General features: G+C 35.8%; 1 protein-coding gene across 1 annotated transcript; it reads left to right on the plus strand.

The window, feature by feature from the left end:
• The first annotated feature begins 2,032 nt into the window (after nt 1–2,032).
• LOC107775338 (syntaxin-132) lies at nt 2,033–18,801 on the plus strand. Its single transcript, XM_016595068.2, has 13 exons — nt 2,033–2,190; nt 6,774–6,893; nt 7,060–7,116; nt 9,099–9,147; nt 12,745–12,833; nt 12,952–13,025; nt 13,684–13,726; nt 13,808–13,868; nt 13,957–13,982; nt 14,076–14,153; nt 17,293–17,373; nt 18,078–18,143; nt 18,451–18,801. The coding sequence occupies exons 1-13, from the start codon at nt 2,173–2,175 to the stop codon at nt 18,622–18,624; spliced, it is 936 nt and encodes a 311-aa protein (XP_016450554.1). The 5' UTR covers nt 2,033–2,172; the 3' UTR covers nt 18,625–18,801.
• Nucleotides 18,802–19,121: the final 320 nt, after the last annotated feature.

The raw sequence follows: 19,121 nt of genomic DNA on the forward strand, positions 1-19,121 counted from the left end.
CAATTTCATATAATAAAGCTTTAGAAAATACAATATCAACAACAACTAACCTCATTACCAAACACAAATTATGGTAGGTTATATGATTCCTTGCAAACCATGTTTTTGCATTTAAATTCATTTATTTTGTAAAATCTTGAAATTTTTTGAAAGTAACAACAATAAAATCCAAAAACAAAAGCATAATTAGTTGTAACCAAGGAGGCATCGGAATTATTACTAATTATATTAATAAATAAATAAAATATAGTATGATTTATCATTAAAGACAGGGACGTAAGTGCCAGGTTGGAACTAATTGAAGGTCCTACTGTGGTTTTGAACATTTTGCCTCAAATAATTCTTACAGAAAGCCAAGCACAGGAACATGAGCGCCACCCAAACCACATGCTTCCGCGGGAATTGTTGAGCAATCTTTTTCTCACTTCTATTTTTGGGTCCCCATGCCACCAACCCTTGAGAGGAGGATATCTCTTTAATTATTAATCCCTTATTCTTTCCCAACTGGACAATTACCAACACTTTATTAATTTACTTACTATATACTTGTGATGATTAAGCCCCAGCTAATATCTAGCACAAATTATTGAGAAAAGACTATTCAAAAAGAAAAATAAACTGCAAGGCATGTTAGTTTCTAAGGAAAAGGAGAAAAGAATAAAAAAGAGGTCAAATAGTCAGCTAAATGTATCTTTTGGATTTTGGAAGGATCCTTATATTAAAAAATAATATTTTGGGTTTGAATTATGTTTCTTTATTAGTCAATGCTGAGTCAATCATATAGTTACATCAAAGATTAAGTATATAAAAGTTTTCTTCTACTAGAAAAATGGTTGGAAAATGCGGGAAAAAAACAAAACAAAATACAAATCTCAGATAGAGAACTAAAGTATTTGAAGACAATGTGGTCTCCATCAGTCTTATTCCGAATATATAAGAACTTTTGAAGTATTATACTTTTTTTCGATTTACTTCACTTATTGTAACTATCCAATTTCTTTTTTGTTGAACAACAATGTTTTCGAAGGTTTTCCAGACACTTTAACCTCTCTAATCAAAATCGAGCAAGTAGCAAGAATTAAAATTATATAATTACAACTTCGAAAATTTAAATGAAATTCGCTCTTTTGATTAAACCAAGAAAACAAATGTTATAATTGCAATAGTTTTTTATTATATAGAAACAATATACTGGGATACTTTTCCAAATCGAGAAGGGTTAGTTGGCTAATCCCAAATAAATTCTTATATATTCAATACAATCAATCTCTCAAACCAAACAATTCTTGTAAAACGCAAACTTGCGTCTACTTAATTTGTTAATTCTTAATTTACTTTTTATTTTTTATTTCACTTTAAAATTTATACATTACATATAGTATGCAACCAAGCAAATACACCTTACTTTCAAAAAATACCTGAATATTATGATGTTTATGCGTAGGTTCAATCACAAAGGAAAAATGACCAAGTGTAAAGGAAAAAACACGTACTACTAATACTAATTATAATAATACTTTTAAAAAGTTTAATTTATTTGCATTAATGGTGCAAATATTTATAGAATTATGTGATTTATAAGGTAATAAATAAATAAATTTCATAATAAATATTCTTCCTTCCATTTTATTTTGTTTGACATAGTTTTACTTAACACAAAATTAATAATGAAAAGATGTAGTCAAAATTTATGGTCTTAAATATAATACAGATAGTGTGTAGTTATAATTTTTTTTATTAATATCAAAGTATGCTATTCTTTTGAATTAATTAATAAAAAACAGTGGGAAGTAATTATGTAAGATAGTACTCCTCCGTTTTAATTTATATGTTTTGGCACAAAATTAAAATATTTTAAAATTTATGATTCTAAAAGTTTACGGTATAAAAGTTTTGTGAAACTATAATATTTGTGTGGTTATAAAAGTTATATTTAAATAAAAAAGTTAAATTTAAATTATTTATAAATATAAAATATATTATTTTTTTGAACTAATATGGAAAAGTACTTCCTTAACACTTTCTCTCTCTCTCTCTCTCCTTTGTCACATAAGCTGTTTTCAACAGGACAACAGCAAAGCACATTCTCTCTGTTATTTCTCTCTCTCTAAAATTCTCACTGACGGGGGTGGAAGCAAAATCTGAAAGAGAGAGAGCCAAGAAAAGATCGCCATGAACGACCTTTTAAATGTAAGTTTCTTTTGCCCCTTTACATCAATTTATTAATTTCTTTGGCTGCTGAAAATTACATACAAATGTTAGGAAAAAAGGACATTACTTTCTTCACCCTTTTGAGTTTTTTTTTCTTTCCATCTTTCACAGACTTTGTAGCTTAATTTGTCAAATATTGCTGTCTTGTCAGCAAAGTTGCTATTTTGTTCTGCTTAATTTGATATGAAGAAAAGGTTTTGTTAGTGAGCTTTATGGTTTGTTAATAAAGGAATTCTATTTGTAGGAAGCATTATAAGATTACTTGTAGTTGATGGGTAAGCCAAAGATGGGAATTAGGCTGCATAAAGTGACATCCGGGATTGCGACAATTGTTAAATATTGGACTTTCTTAGCTACTGTGAATGAAGTTGATCTCTAAAAGTTATGCAGAAACAATTTTCTTGATTTGTTTCTTGTTTCCTGCTTGATTTGATTTGGAGAAAAAACATTTAGTATGGACTTGATGGTGGATGATGTATTTTGTCAGTAATGGATTTGTAATGTGCTAAGCATTCTATGGCATTTAGCATCGTGGCAATTGTTGAAGCTGCATTGTCGTCCTCTTTTAGCTACTATAATTCAGCTATTTTAAATGTATCTTAGGAAGACGAATTCCTTGTTTTCCCCTTCCTTTTCTACTATATTACTTGCCTTGTAGAATTGGGTAAGCAAAGAATGCAAGTTTTAATATGTCTCCTAACAAACTGCTGCTTCAAATTTCAATATAACAAAGAAAGTAAAAAGGAGATTCCTTTTTGGCTTCACTGGGAGGGAAAGATATCCAATGTCACGTTCACACATGTTTATTGAGGGACAAGGCTCATACTTTAGCTTAATCTTCTCCTTGTGGAACATAAGTCTTAATCTTTGGTATCCTCTTAAATTTTATGAAATATAAATGCATGCCTCTTTTACTGACCAGCACCCAAGGGGTGGCCTAACATTCAATGAAGTTGTAATGGACGATAGCGATCAGGATTCAAATCCCAGCAGAGAAAAAAAATGTTTGGGTTATTTCTTCCATTTGTTAGCCTTGGTAGTTAGATTTATCCTATATCTTTGATGGTGGGAGGTAGCGGATACCCAGTGGATTGGAAGAGGTGTACAAGCTAGTCCGAAAACTACTGTTCTAAGAAATTTTTCTTTTGTAGCTAATGCTGATGTATCATCGTTATAACCATTTTACTGGACGAAAGCTCATTTGGGAATCCTGTTGGCATGAAGACCTATAGGTTTCATCAACCCCACCATCAGATCCATTTTGCTTATGAAAAGAGTCTGAATCTTAGTCTTGATGCAGAACCTAATTGGTTATGTGACATATGGTTAAAGTTTCAGTTAATAAATGGTATATATTCTCCTAGCTTGTGTGGGACACCTGTAAATTCTTTTCCTTCTCACTGTTAGTATCAAAAACTCTCTTTTCCTATAGAATTTTGCTAATGCTTTGCTTGTCTGTCCAATTAATAAAATACGTGGTAGAATCAAAACTTTTATCTTGTCATGTTTAAGTACTTATTAAATACTTATCCTGTGATTATTCCTTTGTCTTTCTTCAATAATGATTTCATGGCCATATTCGATGTATGTTGTGTTATACTTCTTCGATACCTTAGAGTAGTTCAATGCCTATTTGTATTACTAGTATTTTTACCAATCAATTGGACTTAATCCCATACTAGTTGAGATGACTATACAAATCATCCTATATATTTCATTCTATTAAAGCTCAAAGTCAGAGGGTTCATCATAGCTAAACAACGATATTTATGTTAGCTACAGTGAATGGAGTTTATTTCTAAACGTTATGCAGCAATTTGTTGATTTGCTATTGTTTTTCTGCTTAGTTTGATTTGGAGAAAAATGTTTAGTATGGATTTGATCGTTAAATAATGTATTTGTCAATAATGGATTTGTAAATGTGCTAAGCGTTCTATGACATTTAGCATCTGGCAATTTTTGAAGCTGCATTTTCGTCCTCTTGTAACTACTATGATTCAGCTAATTTTAAATGTATGTTAGGAAGGCGAGTTCCTTGTTTTACCCTTCCCTTTCTATTATATTACTTGCCTTTTTGAATTGGGTAAGCAAAGAACGCAAATCTTAGCGTGGCTACTAACAAAATACTATTTCAACATGTCAAAGAAAGTAAAAAGAAGATTTCTTTTTGGCTTCACTGTCCGGGAAAGACATCCAAAGTCTCATTTAAACATGTTTATTGAGGGACAAGGCTCATACTTTAGCTTGATATTCTCCTTATGGAAGCTTAAGTCTTAATCATTGATGTCCTCTTAAGTTTTATGAAATATATATGCATGCGTATTTGTACTGACCAGCACTCAAGGGTTGGCCTAATGTTCAATACAACAACAACAACGACCCAGTGAAATGTCACTAGTGGGGTCTGGGGAGGGTAGTGTGTAAGCAGACCTTACCTCTACCTAAGGGGTAGAGAGGCTGTTTCCGATAAACCCTCAGCTCAAGAAGACGAAAAGAGGCAATATATCAGTACCGTCAATAAAAATTATAGAAAAAATAACAGCATCACAAGAACCAGAAAATAGATGAAAAGCAAAACAATAACCAGTAGATAAAGCCCGGCACTAAGAGGAGCGAAAGAGCAGTGTGAACTCAACATTAACCACTAGCAGTCTAAGACAAAATCCTAACAGACTAGCCTCACTCTGGTGCGCCGTAGAAATATGCACAACTACCTCCTAACCTACAACCTTAATGCTCGACCTCCACAACTTCCTGTCTAGGGCCATGTCCTCGGTAATCTGAAGCCATGCCATGTCCTGACTGATCACTTCTCCCCAATATTTCTTAGGCCGCCCTCTACCTCTTCTCGTACCCACCAAAGCCAACCGCTCACACCTCCTTACTGGGGCATCTGGGCTTCTCCTCTAAACATGCCCGAACCATCTGAGTCTTGCTTCCCGCGGCTTGTCATCCATGGGGGCCACGCCCACCTTCTCCCGAATATTTTCATTCCTAATCTTATCCATCTAGTGTGCCCGCACTTCCACCTCAACATCCTCATTTTTGCTACTTTCATCTTCTGGATATGTGAGTTCTTAACTGGCCAACACTCAGCCCCATACAACATGGTTGGTCTAACCACCGCTCTATAAAACTTACCTTTGAGTATCGGTGGCACTTTGTTGTCACACAGGACTCTAGACGCTAACCTCCACTTCATCCACCCTACCCCTATACGGTGTGTGACATCCTCGTCGATCTCCCCATCCCCCGTATAACCGACCCAAGGTACTTGAAACAGCCCCTCTTGGGGATGACCTGTGATTCAAGCCTCACTTCCCATCCCGCTTCCGTCGGCTCGGCGCTGAACTTGCACTCAAGGTATTCCGTCTTAATTCTGCTCAACTTGAAACCCTTAGACTCAAGGGCATGTCTCCAAGCCTCCATCCTCTCATTGGCCTAACGTTCAATGAAGTTGTAATGGACGATAGTGATCAGGATTCAAATCCCAGCAGAGGCAAAAAATGTTAGGTGATTTCTTCCATTTGTTAACCCTTGGTAGTTAGATTTATCCTATATCTTTGGTGGTGGGAGGTAGCGGATACCCGGAGTATTAGAAGAGGTGTATAAGCTAGTCCAAACACTACTGTTGAAAGAAAAAAAGTGTGTATTGACCATAACGTTGCTAATGCTGATGTATCATCGTTATAACTATTTTACTGAATTGACCGAAGTGAGAAGCAAAAATATTCTGATAAAGACGTTCCTCGACGCAAGCTCATTAGGGAATCCTTTTGGCATGAACAAGTTTAGGTTTCAACAACTCCACAGATCAGATCCATTTTCCTTATGCAAAAAGTCTGAATCTCAGTCTTGATGCAGAAATTAATTGGTTTTGTGACCTATGGTTGTAGTTTCAGTTAATAAATGGTATATACTCTCCTAGCTTGTGTGGGACACCTGTAAATTCTTTTCCTTCTCACTGTTAGTATCAAAAACTCTCTTTTGCTGTAGAATTTTGCAAATGCTTTGCTTGTCTGTCCAATTAATAAAATATGTGGTAGAAATAAAACCTTTATCTTGTCATGTTTACGTACTTATTAAATACTTATCCTGGGATTATTCCTTTCTCTTTCTTCAATAATGATTTCATGGCCATATTGGATGTATGCTGTACTATACTTCTTTGAGACCTTAGAATAGTTCTGTGCCCTTTGGTATTACTAGTATTTTTACCGATCAATTGCACCTTAATGCCATAATTAGTTGAGATGACTATATGAATCATCTATATATATTCCATTCTATTTAGGCTCAAAATTCAGAGGATTTATCATAGTTAAACTATATTCACGTCGGTTGTCAACCTATGGTGACCCAAGTACTTTACTCGGGTTTGGAATTGGTTTTGCTTGTCACAGCAAAGTAATTTTTTTCCTTTAAAATATTGCTGGTATTGCTCAAACCCCAGAAGAATGTCACTTTAAGTATTCCTTATAAAGTTCCACATTCTTCTGATTTGTGCTTGTAAAGAAAAAAATGTTGTTTTTCATTATGTAACTGTTTGATTTGTCTTGTAGGATGGTTTTGATACCTATGAGGCCCCTAGGCATCAAAATGATAGACTTGGAGATATTGAAATGGGAATACAAAGACCAATGGACTCCGGGGAGCTAGGTCTTGATGATTTCTTTAAGCAGGTTTGCTGCAAAATCTTGTTATATGTTATCTTGGAAAATTAACAGTGTGATAATTTTGTTTTCTCCTCTTCCTTTCCACAATTACTTTCCCTCCGACATGTTGAAGTTGATCTCCTGAAAATTTCGTACTTCCTCCTTTTCTTGCCTCTTTTTTCGATGTTGCTAGGTTCACCAAATTGAGAAGCAGTATGAGAAGTTGGAAAAGCTCCTCAAGAAGCTTCAGGTATAAATGCCCTTTGATAATACTACGTGCCATCCTTTTGTAAATCAGTTTGATTGCAATTGTTGCGTGCAGTGAGTGGCATGTAATTTTCTTTGAAGGTTGCATTTAAGTTTGTTAGGTTTTCTTTATTTTATCTGATTCATGCATAGGTAATGAGCATAGTTACTTGCCCGTTGCACTAAGCTCCCGCTATGCGCGGGTTCCGCGGAAGTACCGGACCACAAGGGTCTATTGTACGCAGCCTTACCCTGCATTTCTGCAAGATTCTATTTCCACGGCTCGAACCCGTGACCTCTTGGTCACATGGCAGCAACTGTAATGAGCATGCAAAGATTAAACCAAATTGTTGGACAACTGTACTAATTTTGATTGAACTAAGCTTGTGGAACTGCTTTAGACAATAGAGGGAATCCCGAAAGCGACAAACCATACAGTTTTACTGAGCAATAAAATTAGGTGTAATCGCCACAACTTTGAGAGGGTGGGGTGTACATATCAACTATATAGGAGTGATAGAGAATTAGAAACAGAAGGACAGGCCACGATAGTATGGGAAGAAGGTGGTAAAGTCCATGTGTTTCACTCCCGTGGCAGGTACCAGTCACTAGTAATTCAGTCCTGCAGCATGACAAAATCAGAAGAATGTCACTGAATAATATAGTGTTTGAGTTAGTTGACATATTGAAATCAAATTGAAAAGCCGTTAGGGCAAATACAAACATAAGATTATGGTACATAAGGAATAGGGTTAGCAATGCTATAGTAGTGGGTTCAGTTCTGTCTTCCAAGTATGATTAAAGGCGGTGACACGGAACAAGCAATCTGAGATTATGAGTAAAGAGATATAATCAGAGGCACTAAGTTGAAGACTCATGGGAGTTTTGAAGCTCCTCAAATTCCTTGATTAGTTTACTTCTCTACATTTTCTAGATTGAGCTATATTAGCTATAGTTTGTGGTTGAGCAACATTAACCTTAGTTGATTGTGGTATGCCATCGAGAAAATAACACTATCTCGAGTATGTCCTACTTGTTGCAATATGTGCAGCAGTTAAAATTGTTCCTGCCCTCTTTGGACAAGCACTTAGGGATGAAGTTGAGTAGTCCATTGGAGGAGTTGGAGTAGATGAAACTTTCCCTAGTGAGGTAGTAGAGGGGATTTAGTGAAGATTCTTGAAGAGATTGTATACTGTAAGAATTGTATCACAACCGAGTTCGACATTTTCATAGTCAGTCCAAACATAGAAAGAAAGAGCACCATAAAAATTTGCAGGGTCATCAATAGAACAATGTCTCTTAACCCTTATTTATGTATACAATACAATCTCTCTTTCTCTCTCTCTCTCTCTCTCTCTCTCTCTATATATATATATATATATATATATATATATATACATATCCCGCCTTGTCAGTAGGACACTCTTTCCTAACCCCACCAATTATAGGATTTGACTTCGAACCCCTCTAACTTTGAATTGCAGTAATTACATTACTCAATCAGAATCAACAATTTAAAAGGCATTGGGCATCGTTACCACAACTTCACTTTCCCAGTTAAAAGTATTTGAATTTGTTTCTACATTTATCAGCAGCATGGTGTGTAAGAAATAAGGTTGATCTGATGTTAGCTTTTTTTTTTTGGGGGTGGGGGGATGGGGAGGTAATAAAACCTTGCTTCAAGTGCATATAATGTGATTCCTTTTTCCACATAACGAGGAGCTCTTCCATGTTACTGTTTCACAAAATTCATTCAGTTTGCTTGTACTAAAACCCACTTTAGGGGGTTGAAAAGGTAATTCCAAGAAGTGTCCGTCGACTTGTAGGTTAGTTGATGTAAGAAATAGGAACATAAGGTACTTACCTAAAGGACAAAAAACAAAGACATAGGGACCAAAGGAGCTCAGAAGATCCATATATGATCTTAATTGTTTCCTTAAATATTTAAATGTTAAGAACCTCAGGAGTTTTTCCAATGCTCTTCAGGATGCTCATGAGGAATCAAAGGCTGTCACAAAAGCTGCTGCTATGAAAGGTAATCTATTTTCTTGTGGTTATACTGCTGGGGCATGTGCTGGAAGAATTTGATTTGCATGACTGATGTGTTATTCACTCATCGTAGATGCCCTATAAGCTAGTTCAGCTAAGAGTGGAGTAAGAAACCTATCATATGATACCTGAATTGATAGTTGAAATGTTAAAGGCGGTTTAGTTTATAAAGGCCGCATCAAGGTCCACCGATAAAAACATATGATTATTTTATCTCTGAATCCTGGCATGGCAGTAAAAGTTTTTCAACTATGTAAGAATAGTTCAACTTGTTGAGAAGATCTTTTTTCTTTTTTGGAGAAAGGTTCAACTTGTATAAATGAATACGATAACATATACCAAATATGGACCTACTTCCTTTTGTTTTTCAGTTAGGAAAAGTAGATAATAAATATGAATAAAATAAAAAATGCAGAGGCTTCTGTTAACATGTTTTTTGGGTCTCCCTACTCAATTATATTCCATCAGCTGATTCTCAGTTTGCATACGTCCCCAAGTGTTTAATCACTTTATAGATGGGAGAATGGTCAAACTTAAAGCAACTAGTCAGTTTTCGCAGAAAGCTATGTTCTGACTGTGCTTTTTTATTAGTACGAATATGCATCTTTTTCTTTTCTTTTGGTTAAACCATCCGGTGTCCAGAATCATTGGACCGACTAATCCGGCCTCACAGTACAAAACCTACCATGGGGGGTTTTGGTGCCCCCTACCAATGTGGACTCCGTGCCCAGGCTCGAACCTGAGGTTAAGGGTGGAGGAACCTTTACCATTCCACCACACCTATTAGTGATGAATGGATATTTTTTATTTTTCTAAAGAACTATAATAAATATAAGATGTTTAATAAACAAGCTTCTATTAGTTGGACATTACCAATGACAAATATCACGTGCAAGAGTTTTGCCTATAGACTTAGAAATGAATGACATATGACAAAGACGAGACAAAAATATATTGGGATGATGATAGCGATGATAACTTAAAAAGGTTTAAATAGCATGAGAATTATGATTAGAACGAGTAACATTTTAAACATGTGCTCAAGGACTATGGGAAGGAGAAAGGTCTTCTGTAGGAGGAAGGATCTAGTTCTAGGCGTGAATCTTTTAGACCTGATGTAAACATTATCGACGATGATAAGTCAAGAGTCGTGTAGTTGTGGTAGAACATTTAGGAGAGGTAATATTATCCCCCAAGAAATAGGTAAAACCGCAGATAATTTCACCTTGTTGGTCATAGCACCAGTAGTTGAATGCTTACTCTTACTGCTCTTTTCAGGTTCACCTTTTTTGGATGCCCTGGTTCTTGTTTGAAGTCATTTGTTTATCACAGAACAAGCCCCCCAAGTCACTGCCATAGTTGACCCTCTCTTCCAGATGCTCTCTTCTATCAGCCAAATCACTCTCTTCGGGAGTTCTCTCTTTGACTACACCCTCCTCCGCTTTGTTGCCCAAACACTCATCCTGAGCAATCTCTTCCATCTCATCTAAAACCCTTGAATCAGCGAATCCGGGGACAAAGACCTAACCCCTACTTTATTTAAACAACTAAGATAAGGTCTAAGTCCCATCCGCCCTTACACAGGGCCCCACCTATAGGGCTAGTTAGGTAAAACCTTATTTACGCAATTCTCCGATCGATCTTTGAAGGACACGATGGAAGTTTCCTCCTTGCATAGATCTTGAGAGGAAGAAGGTATCAAATAAGGTCGAGTCTTGAAGAAGGTAGCATGACTGATGTAAGGTATCGACGGAAGTCAGGTGCTCAGCAACAATATCCTTTATGAACCCGTGAATGACTAAAAACAACACATTCGTGAGAAGGATGGGTTGAAATTTTTCCCGGGGGTTAAGTTATAGTATTTTTCATAGGAGAACTAAACTTCCTATTTGGGGCTATTGTTCTGGTCCCAGAGTCTGCCAAATCTTGTATGGGTGAGATTGGAGGCATTATTCGACAACTAATAAGCTAGAAAACTGGAAAAAACCTCGCTGCCGGAACCTGGGAATTAAGACAACGTGATGCCACACTTATCTCTAGTTGCTGTGTGGCTTCTCATATTGTGCTCGTAAGAAGGGCCCAATTTTTGTGATAGTGTTATGCTTAATTTGCACAAAGACAAAGACACCTGGGATAACTTTCACGGTTGTCAACAATTACACAATGACACTATTTTTTCTCTTAGAGGTCACTGGTTAATGCACAATGATTAATTTATCACTTAGCTCTGATACTTGTGAGGAATAAGAGATACTGGAGTAAGAATTGAGAGAATGTGTGAAGGCAAATGTCTTGCATTTGGGTCTTTTAGGGGTTGTTTGGTAGGGTGCCTAAGAATAATGCTGAATAAGGTGTATTAGTAATGCTAGTATTAGTTATGCTTGCATTAGTTATGCCGGCATTAGTTTTGCTGACATATTTCTTATCCATTATTTGGTTTGATGTATTAAAGCATTGCACAATTTCTAAAAGAATTGTTTGTTTACAAAAATACCCTCATAACTAGTTCATCACTTTATCTTTTTAAAAGAAACATATGTTGAGGAGTGTTTTTATATGAAAAAGGTTTAACAAAAATTATTTGATTTGTCTACCTATATTGTAGTATGGAACTGAATATTTATTTATAAAAAAGGAAATATACTAAGTATTTATTTATCTACTAGGGATATAATTTTATTTCCCACTTTCTTGGATTATTAAGCAAAGAAAGTTTGTATTAAAAAAATAAAAGAAAAGTGAGTTGATTACAAGTGCATTCCAGTACGTAGTAGTCTACAATTTATGAATTTACAATAAAGAAATTGGCGGAGTATAGATATAAATAGCGGGAGCAATTTCAGTATCAAACTTTACATCAAACTTGCATTAATATAATAGCATAGTTTAATCAAGCATAGATTTGAAGGGCAATTTTGTCTTTAACTAAGCTAATGCATGCATTAAAACCCATTGTATTGTTAATACCATGATTTCCTATGCATTAGTTATGCATAGGATAATACCAAATAAGATGTATAACTAATGCATAAGTTCAAAAAGTGTACCAAACAAGGTATTATTAATACACAAAGCTAATGCATGCATTATTTTATCTAATGCATCCTATCAAACGACCCCTTATAGTTCTATGTTCACGCTCCGCAATGCACTTTTATTACATTTTTTCGAGGGGGGAACAATTGTATACACTTATATATATGAGATGTCAAGTCTAATCTATTCACCCAAGCTATCGACTAGAGTAGTGCTTTGTCCTAATTATAGGAACAATGATATTAGCATATTCTAAAAGTGATGAAAGATACAGGTTCTATTTTGTGTTGAAAGATCTATAAGTTATATAGCAAATAAGGAGCAGCAACTGAAGGACGAATAAGTTGCACTGAGTCTGCTTTTTCTATTTGTTTGGAAAAATCATCTTTGGTTGCTTCTCTTACTCATGTTCAAAACGTGTCTATAATTATTTTTAAGTAGGCATTCCTAAGTGATGAGATTGTATATGTCTTCTCTTACTCATGTTCAAAACGTGTTTATAATTATTTTTAAGTGGCATTCCTAAGTGATGAGATTGTATATGCAGCAATTAAGCAGCGAATGGAAAAAGATGTTGATGAAGTTAGCAAAGTAGCTCGATTCATCAAATTAAAGATTGAGGAACTTGACAAAGAAGTTAGTAAGATTAGATACTTTCATCTCGCCTTATCCAAAAAAAAAAAAATTCTTTCATGTCTAAATTCTTGTACTTTTGTGTTTTCTTATGGCTCTGATCTATTTTCTTACATTGTAGAATCTGGCCAATAGAAGCAAACCAGGATGTGGTAAAGGATCAGCTCTTGACAGATCAAGAACGGCAACAACAGTGTAATTTTGAGTCCTTACATATCCTTTGTCTACTCAATAGTTGTTTCTTTTCTGATATGGTCACACCTTGGTGTTATTTTGAGATTCTTGGGTGGGTAACTCTGAATAACTTATTTAAATGGATGAACTAATGGCTGCTGGAATAAAACTATGTATTGGGACAGACGGTGGATAAGTTTGAGGATAGAATTAAATTTTCGCCATGCATTTGTCGGTAAAACTGCATGCTTTGTTCTTTTTCTCTCTGAAGTACAGTTATGGTGTACTACTTAAAAGTGTAATTGCTCTATTACTTATACACAATCAAATGTGCTTCTCTACTTCTTCTTAGCAACATATTCACGGGTTGGCTTTTGCCTTGTTGCGAGTGCATATCTGACTTATACGAACATCACCTTCTGACTCAAACTACAAAAGTAATGACCAATTTATATGCTCATAAAGTACAAATGTGAGTTCTTAAATGCACACATCTTAAAACACAAAGAAGTCAGTACTTCCAGTTTGTCATAGTGCTTAATGTGTCAGAAAAAATGAAGCAGAGTAATTATGCCTTTTCTCATGCTTCCCTTCTGTTCCAACAATTCAGATTCTCAGTTATTCGCCTTATTACACATATGGTCAATGAGTGAACTCGGCCTGTTATCTTTGATTGCAGCTCCTTGAAAAAGAAGTTCAAAGATAAAATGTCCGAGTTTCAGGTATGTCAGCTACATTAGTAATGGCTCTTTCTCTTCTGGGGTTTGCTTGCTTTTCAGGTTTAGCTGATGAAATATGTTTAGACATTACGAGAGAACATCCACCAAGAATATCGTGAGGTTGTTGAAAGGCGTGTATACACAGGTGTTAAGAACTCCTAGATTTGAATTTCTGTATCGGTTACTTAAGGATTTTCATGATTGTAACTATTTGCTTTTGGTGTGTATGACAGTGACGGGCAATCGAGCTGATGAAGAGGTGAAGCTATGTAGTGCTTTTGAATTCTTGAAAATGCTAGTAATGCTTTTTGTGCACATCTAATTTTCCCCCTTTATTTTCCACTTCATGCAGACAATTGATCGGTTGATAGAGACTGGGGACAGTGAGCAGATATTCCAGAAAGCTATTCGAGAACAAGGGAGAGGACAGGTATGAACCTGCTCAGCTGTTTATACTATCCTTTCAGCTCAGTAGCTTTACAGTGGTGTCCTAGTATTAATTCACATATGACGAAGGATCAAGATATCATGCTTTAAATAGCTTTTTCTTGTGGCATATGGTGGTTATGCGTGTAAAGCTGACCAATCTAGGTTTCTGTTTGAATTTCCTGGGTTATGGTCGTCAATTAGGACCACCCTATACCATCTAGTTCTGTTTGAGTTCTGTTCATTTACATATAATCGGATATTTAAGTAGGTTTTCATGAGTAACATCCTTGAGGGCCCTGATGCTTTCTCTCTATCCCCTCCCACCAATTCTTACCATGCCAGCAGTTTATTGATACAGGAATAGTTTGCACAGGTTTAGCAAGAAGGAAAAAAGATTGAGCTGATTGGTAAGATAGGATTGGGGAATAATAAACTGCTGATGGTAAGATAGGATTGGGGAATTTTTTTTTTTTTGGTTCGGTAATGGAATCAATAACTTCCCAAGGGAAGCCTCTTGCCCCTCCGTTAAGCAGCCGTAATATTTTCTTACCATCAAATAATTCAAATAAAATAATTTCTTACCATCATATCTGTATCCGTACATATAACTCTCATACCCCTTGATACACAAGCCATCCCTAACAGAGGAAGTTTTAAGCACCTGGGGTCAGTAATCCAAGGTAATTAGGAGATTGACAATGATGTCACACATCGTATTGGTGCAGGGTGGATGAAATGAAGGTTCGCATCTGGTGTTTTGTGTGACGAGAATGTGCCATCAAGATTTAAAGGTAAGTTCTACAGAGTGGTGATTAGACCGACTATGTTGTATGTGGTGGAGTTTTGGCCAGTAAAGAACTCCCATATCCAGAAGATGCGAGTAGCAGAAATGAGGATGCTGAGATGAATATGTAGGCATACTAGGAGATAATAGATTAAAATGGGAGTGGCCTCCGTGGTGGATAAGATGCGGGAAGCGAGGCTGAGATGGTACGGGTATGTGAAGAGGAAGCACACAGATGCCCCAGTGAGGAGGTGAGAGGATAGCACCATGGGTCTGAGGAGAGGTAGAGGTAGGCCAAAGAAGTACCGGGGAGAGGTGATTAGGCAGGACATGGCGTTACTGCAACATACCAAGGACATGACCCTTGATAGGAGGGTGTGGAGGTCGAGAATTAGAGTAGAAGGTTAGTAGGTAATCGAGCGTTTCTCTGTTCCATACCCAGTAGTATTAGTAGTATTTTCGTATTTTCTTATTCTTATATTTATATTACTAGATGTTATTTATTTCGCTTCGGTCATCTTACCATCTTATTTTACTGTTGTTATTGTTTGTTGTTACTGCTTATTTTCTTCTGTCCTTGATCCGAGGGTCTATCAAAAATAACCTCTTTACCTAGGTCTGCGTACACACTACCCTCCGCAGACCCTACTTGTGTGATTACACTGAGTTTGTTATTATTGTTGTTTCAATTCCGTTTATATTTTCCTTTTCTCTCGAATGTCATGCCGTACTCTCCCTGTGAAAACAAAAGAAAAGAAAATTATTTTTTTCCTTCTCACTTGTTGGAACCATCATAAAGGAATAGACTCATTCAAAATACTTAAAAATAGGATGGATGATTTGACTTTGGTAGAATAAGAAACAAGTGATTTCCACACTGCTGTAGCATCTTATACTGTCAACCCTTTCGCAAAATTTCTAAGCAGGATAATTTGCCTTGTTGACTAAGGTCTCTTTAACCCTCAGGCTGCTATTGCCAGACCAGTGTCATGTGCTTGAAGTAGTATAACAGCAGATTACTGATAAAAAACAGTAATGTAACACATCATAATCGAACCACATTTTCTGCTACATATATGTAAAGCTGTTGCTGGGTCAAAAGATGTAGGGTTAGAGAGGTAGGCAATTAGTTACAACAGCATGGAGAAGTAGACATCAGATAGCAGTGGGAGGGAGTTATTTGGTTGGTTTGGCCACCGATCTTTCAATTTCACTGATGGTCATTGAACTATCTTTCAATTTCACTAAAGTCATATAACTATTTTTTGTCACTTAAAAGTAACTAAACTTTATCATTGTCGCTTAAAAGTCATTTTGTCTCAAACCCCTACCATAAATATGACATGGCATTAAATTTTATGATAAAAATCCAAAAATAAATGCCACATAAGCTAATATGAGTCATACCCATTTTAGATCCATTTATCCTTTAATGTGATTTGATCCATAATCCAAATGAGTTTCGATAAAAAAAATATTAATTCCACATTAGTTTAAAATGATTATCCTATATTACAAAGTTTTGCCTTTTCTGTCACATCACATTCATAATTATTCTATACTAAAATAATCTATGCTAGAAAATTCTTATTTTGTTTGTATGCCCCATCCGAGTCATTTAAAATACTATTGTATACAATAGTATTTTAGTTTCAGTAGAGTTATAAAATGACTCAGATGGGGCATACAAACAAGATAAAAATTATTTTAGTATAGAATAATTATGAATGTGCTGTGACAGAAAAGGCAAAACTTTGTAGTATAGGATAATCATTTTAAACTAATGTGGAATTAATATTTTTTTTATCGAAACTCATTTGGATTATGGATCAAATCACATTAAAGGATAAATGTATCTAAAATGGGTATGACGCATATTAGCTTATGTGGCATTTATTTTTGGATTTTTATCATAAAATTTAATGCCATGTCATATTTATGGTAGGGGTTTGAGACAAAATGACTTTTAAGTGACAATGATAAAGTTTAGTTACTTTTAAGTGACAAAAAATAGTTATATGACTTTAGTGAAATTGAAAGATAGTTCAATGACCATCAATGAAATTAACCCGGTTAGAGAGGTAGGCAATTAGTTACAACAGCATGGAGAAGTAGACATCAGATAGCAGTGGGAGGGAGTTATTTGGTTGGTTTGGCCACCGATCTTCATATATAATCAATTGTAACGATAAGCAGTTTCTCTTCCTTGCTGGATTCATTTTTTCTTTTTCCCTCTTTTTCGTCTGAATTAAGTTATGCAAACTTTAGTCTTTATCCCTCTTGCTCTGTTATCTAGCTGTTTAGTTTCACTAACTACGACGCCAATGTGCCACTTGTCAATGTTACTATTTTGCAGATAATGGATACCCTAGCGGAAATTCAAGAGCGTCATGATGCAGTCAGAGAGCTAGAAAGGAAACTTCTTGAGTTGCAACAGGTAAGACAAGTGTCCCTATGATGAGGGACAGAATAACAACAAAATTTGCTCGAAAATCCCTCATTGTCAAGAAAGGTGGGAAAGAGAAGGGACAAGGAACACAGGAAAGTATAAGAAAAATTAGAGATATATTTTTGTTCAATTCTGTTGAAAATATAATTAAGTAATAAAAGGTATACCTTCTCTAACAGCTTAAGTTTTTGGATGAGATGGTTACACAATTCAACGTGGTATTAGAGCGGCCAGAGGTCCTGGGTTCAAGTCTCACCGCAACGCATTACTGAAAGGAGCACATTGCTTAGCTTTAAAAAGAATCAAGCCTCCACGTAAAGGGCACATGCTGAAAATATAATTAAGTACATAAAAATGTACCCTCTCTAACAGCTTAAACTTTTAGATGAGATGGTCACACAATTGAACATATTTTATTATATCATCTAATTGTGGACTAAACATGAGTTCAGAGCACTGAACATGGTCCCTCCTACCATATGTTTCTGATATCATCTGTTTTCAGTATAATGTCATTGGTTTAATCACTCCCAATGAAATAACATCACTGAAATGAAGGAGTTCCATAATTATCTGGAAGGTGACAGGCATTGTGGGAAGTGATGATGCCATTATGGAATTAGTGCCTGATAGAAAAGAGGAAAAACAGGCAGTGATATACGGTTTAAAATTCATTATTATCTTTAATGCAGATATTCTTGGATATGGCAGTGTTGGTTGATGCTCAAGGGGACATGCTTGATAATATAGAATCACAGGTACTGAAATTCATTATCTTGTATGACCCCTATTCTGATACAGATACTTTTTTTTCTCTTGCATTTTATATTTTCTCTATCTTTTTGTTTCATTTCCTCATTGCTTGACATTCCAAATCAAATTCATTACCTAGTATGACCCTCACCCTGGTACCTACTCTTTCTTCTTTTGCATATCTTAAATCTTCTGTCTTTTTATTTTCTTTTCCTCGTTGCTTGACAATCCAACTAAAATGCATTATCCTTGTATGAATCCTACCCTATGTTTATGTTTTCTTTCCTCATTGCTTGAGAATCCAAATTTCAGGTTTCAGCTGCAGTAGACCATGTGCAATCAGGGAATACTGCTCTACAAAAGGCAAAGTCACTACAAAAGAATTCAAGAAAATGGATGTGCATTGCCATCATCATCCTTCTGATAATCGTTGCAGTCATCGTTGTTGGTGTGCTCAAGCCATGGAGTAGCAACAAGGGTGCTTGACTCTTTCACCCACACAAGCAATGTACAAAAACCAACTGCAAGTTAATGAGTTCTATCTCTGCACACACTTGGTCACTACAGCCTTTTATTGGTTTTGTACATGCTGAACCTGAAACTGTCTCTACCTCAACATTTGAGTTTGAAACTGTCATTGGAAATGTGTTTCAATTCTTTACAGATCTGTTTCTATTTTTGGGTTAGCTGGACTAGGAAGTGGTTAGTGTAACGTCAATCCATACTACACAAACTCATCTCACAATAGCCAAGATAGGTTGCATGTTGGTAGAGAAAGTTTTACCATTTGCAGGTGGTGTCGATGCAAGTGATTGTGTGTTGCTTGGTTGTGATGGTCACACAGTGCAAACTCCAGCAAGCTGTGGAAATGTGCTGAGGATCAAGATTCTCATCTCTGTTGTCTTTCATATAAAATTAGTTCTGTGTACTTTGCTTGTCTATGTGTTATATAATATATGGTCCAATACGTTTGTTCTATTCCA

Source organism: Nicotiana tabacum, chromosome 19, assembly GCF_000715075.1.
Source record: "Nicotiana tabacum cultivar K326 chromosome 19, ASM71507v2, whole genome shotgun sequence".
Taxonomy (NCBI): domain Eukaryota; kingdom Viridiplantae; phylum Streptophyta; class Magnoliopsida; order Solanales; family Solanaceae; genus Nicotiana; species Nicotiana tabacum.

Bases quoted from the DNA above. Each gene is read 5' to 3' on its own strand.
- LOC107775338 (XM_016595068.2), top strand. The intron at 12,834-12,951 runs GTTAGTAAGATT...CTTACATTGTAG, and splicing joins TTGAGGAACTTGACAAAGAA to AATCTGGCCAATAGAAGCAA. The intron at 14,154-17,292 runs GTATGAACCTGC...ACTATTTTGCAG, and splicing joins GAGAACAAGGGAGAGGACAG to ATAATGGATACCCTAGCGGA.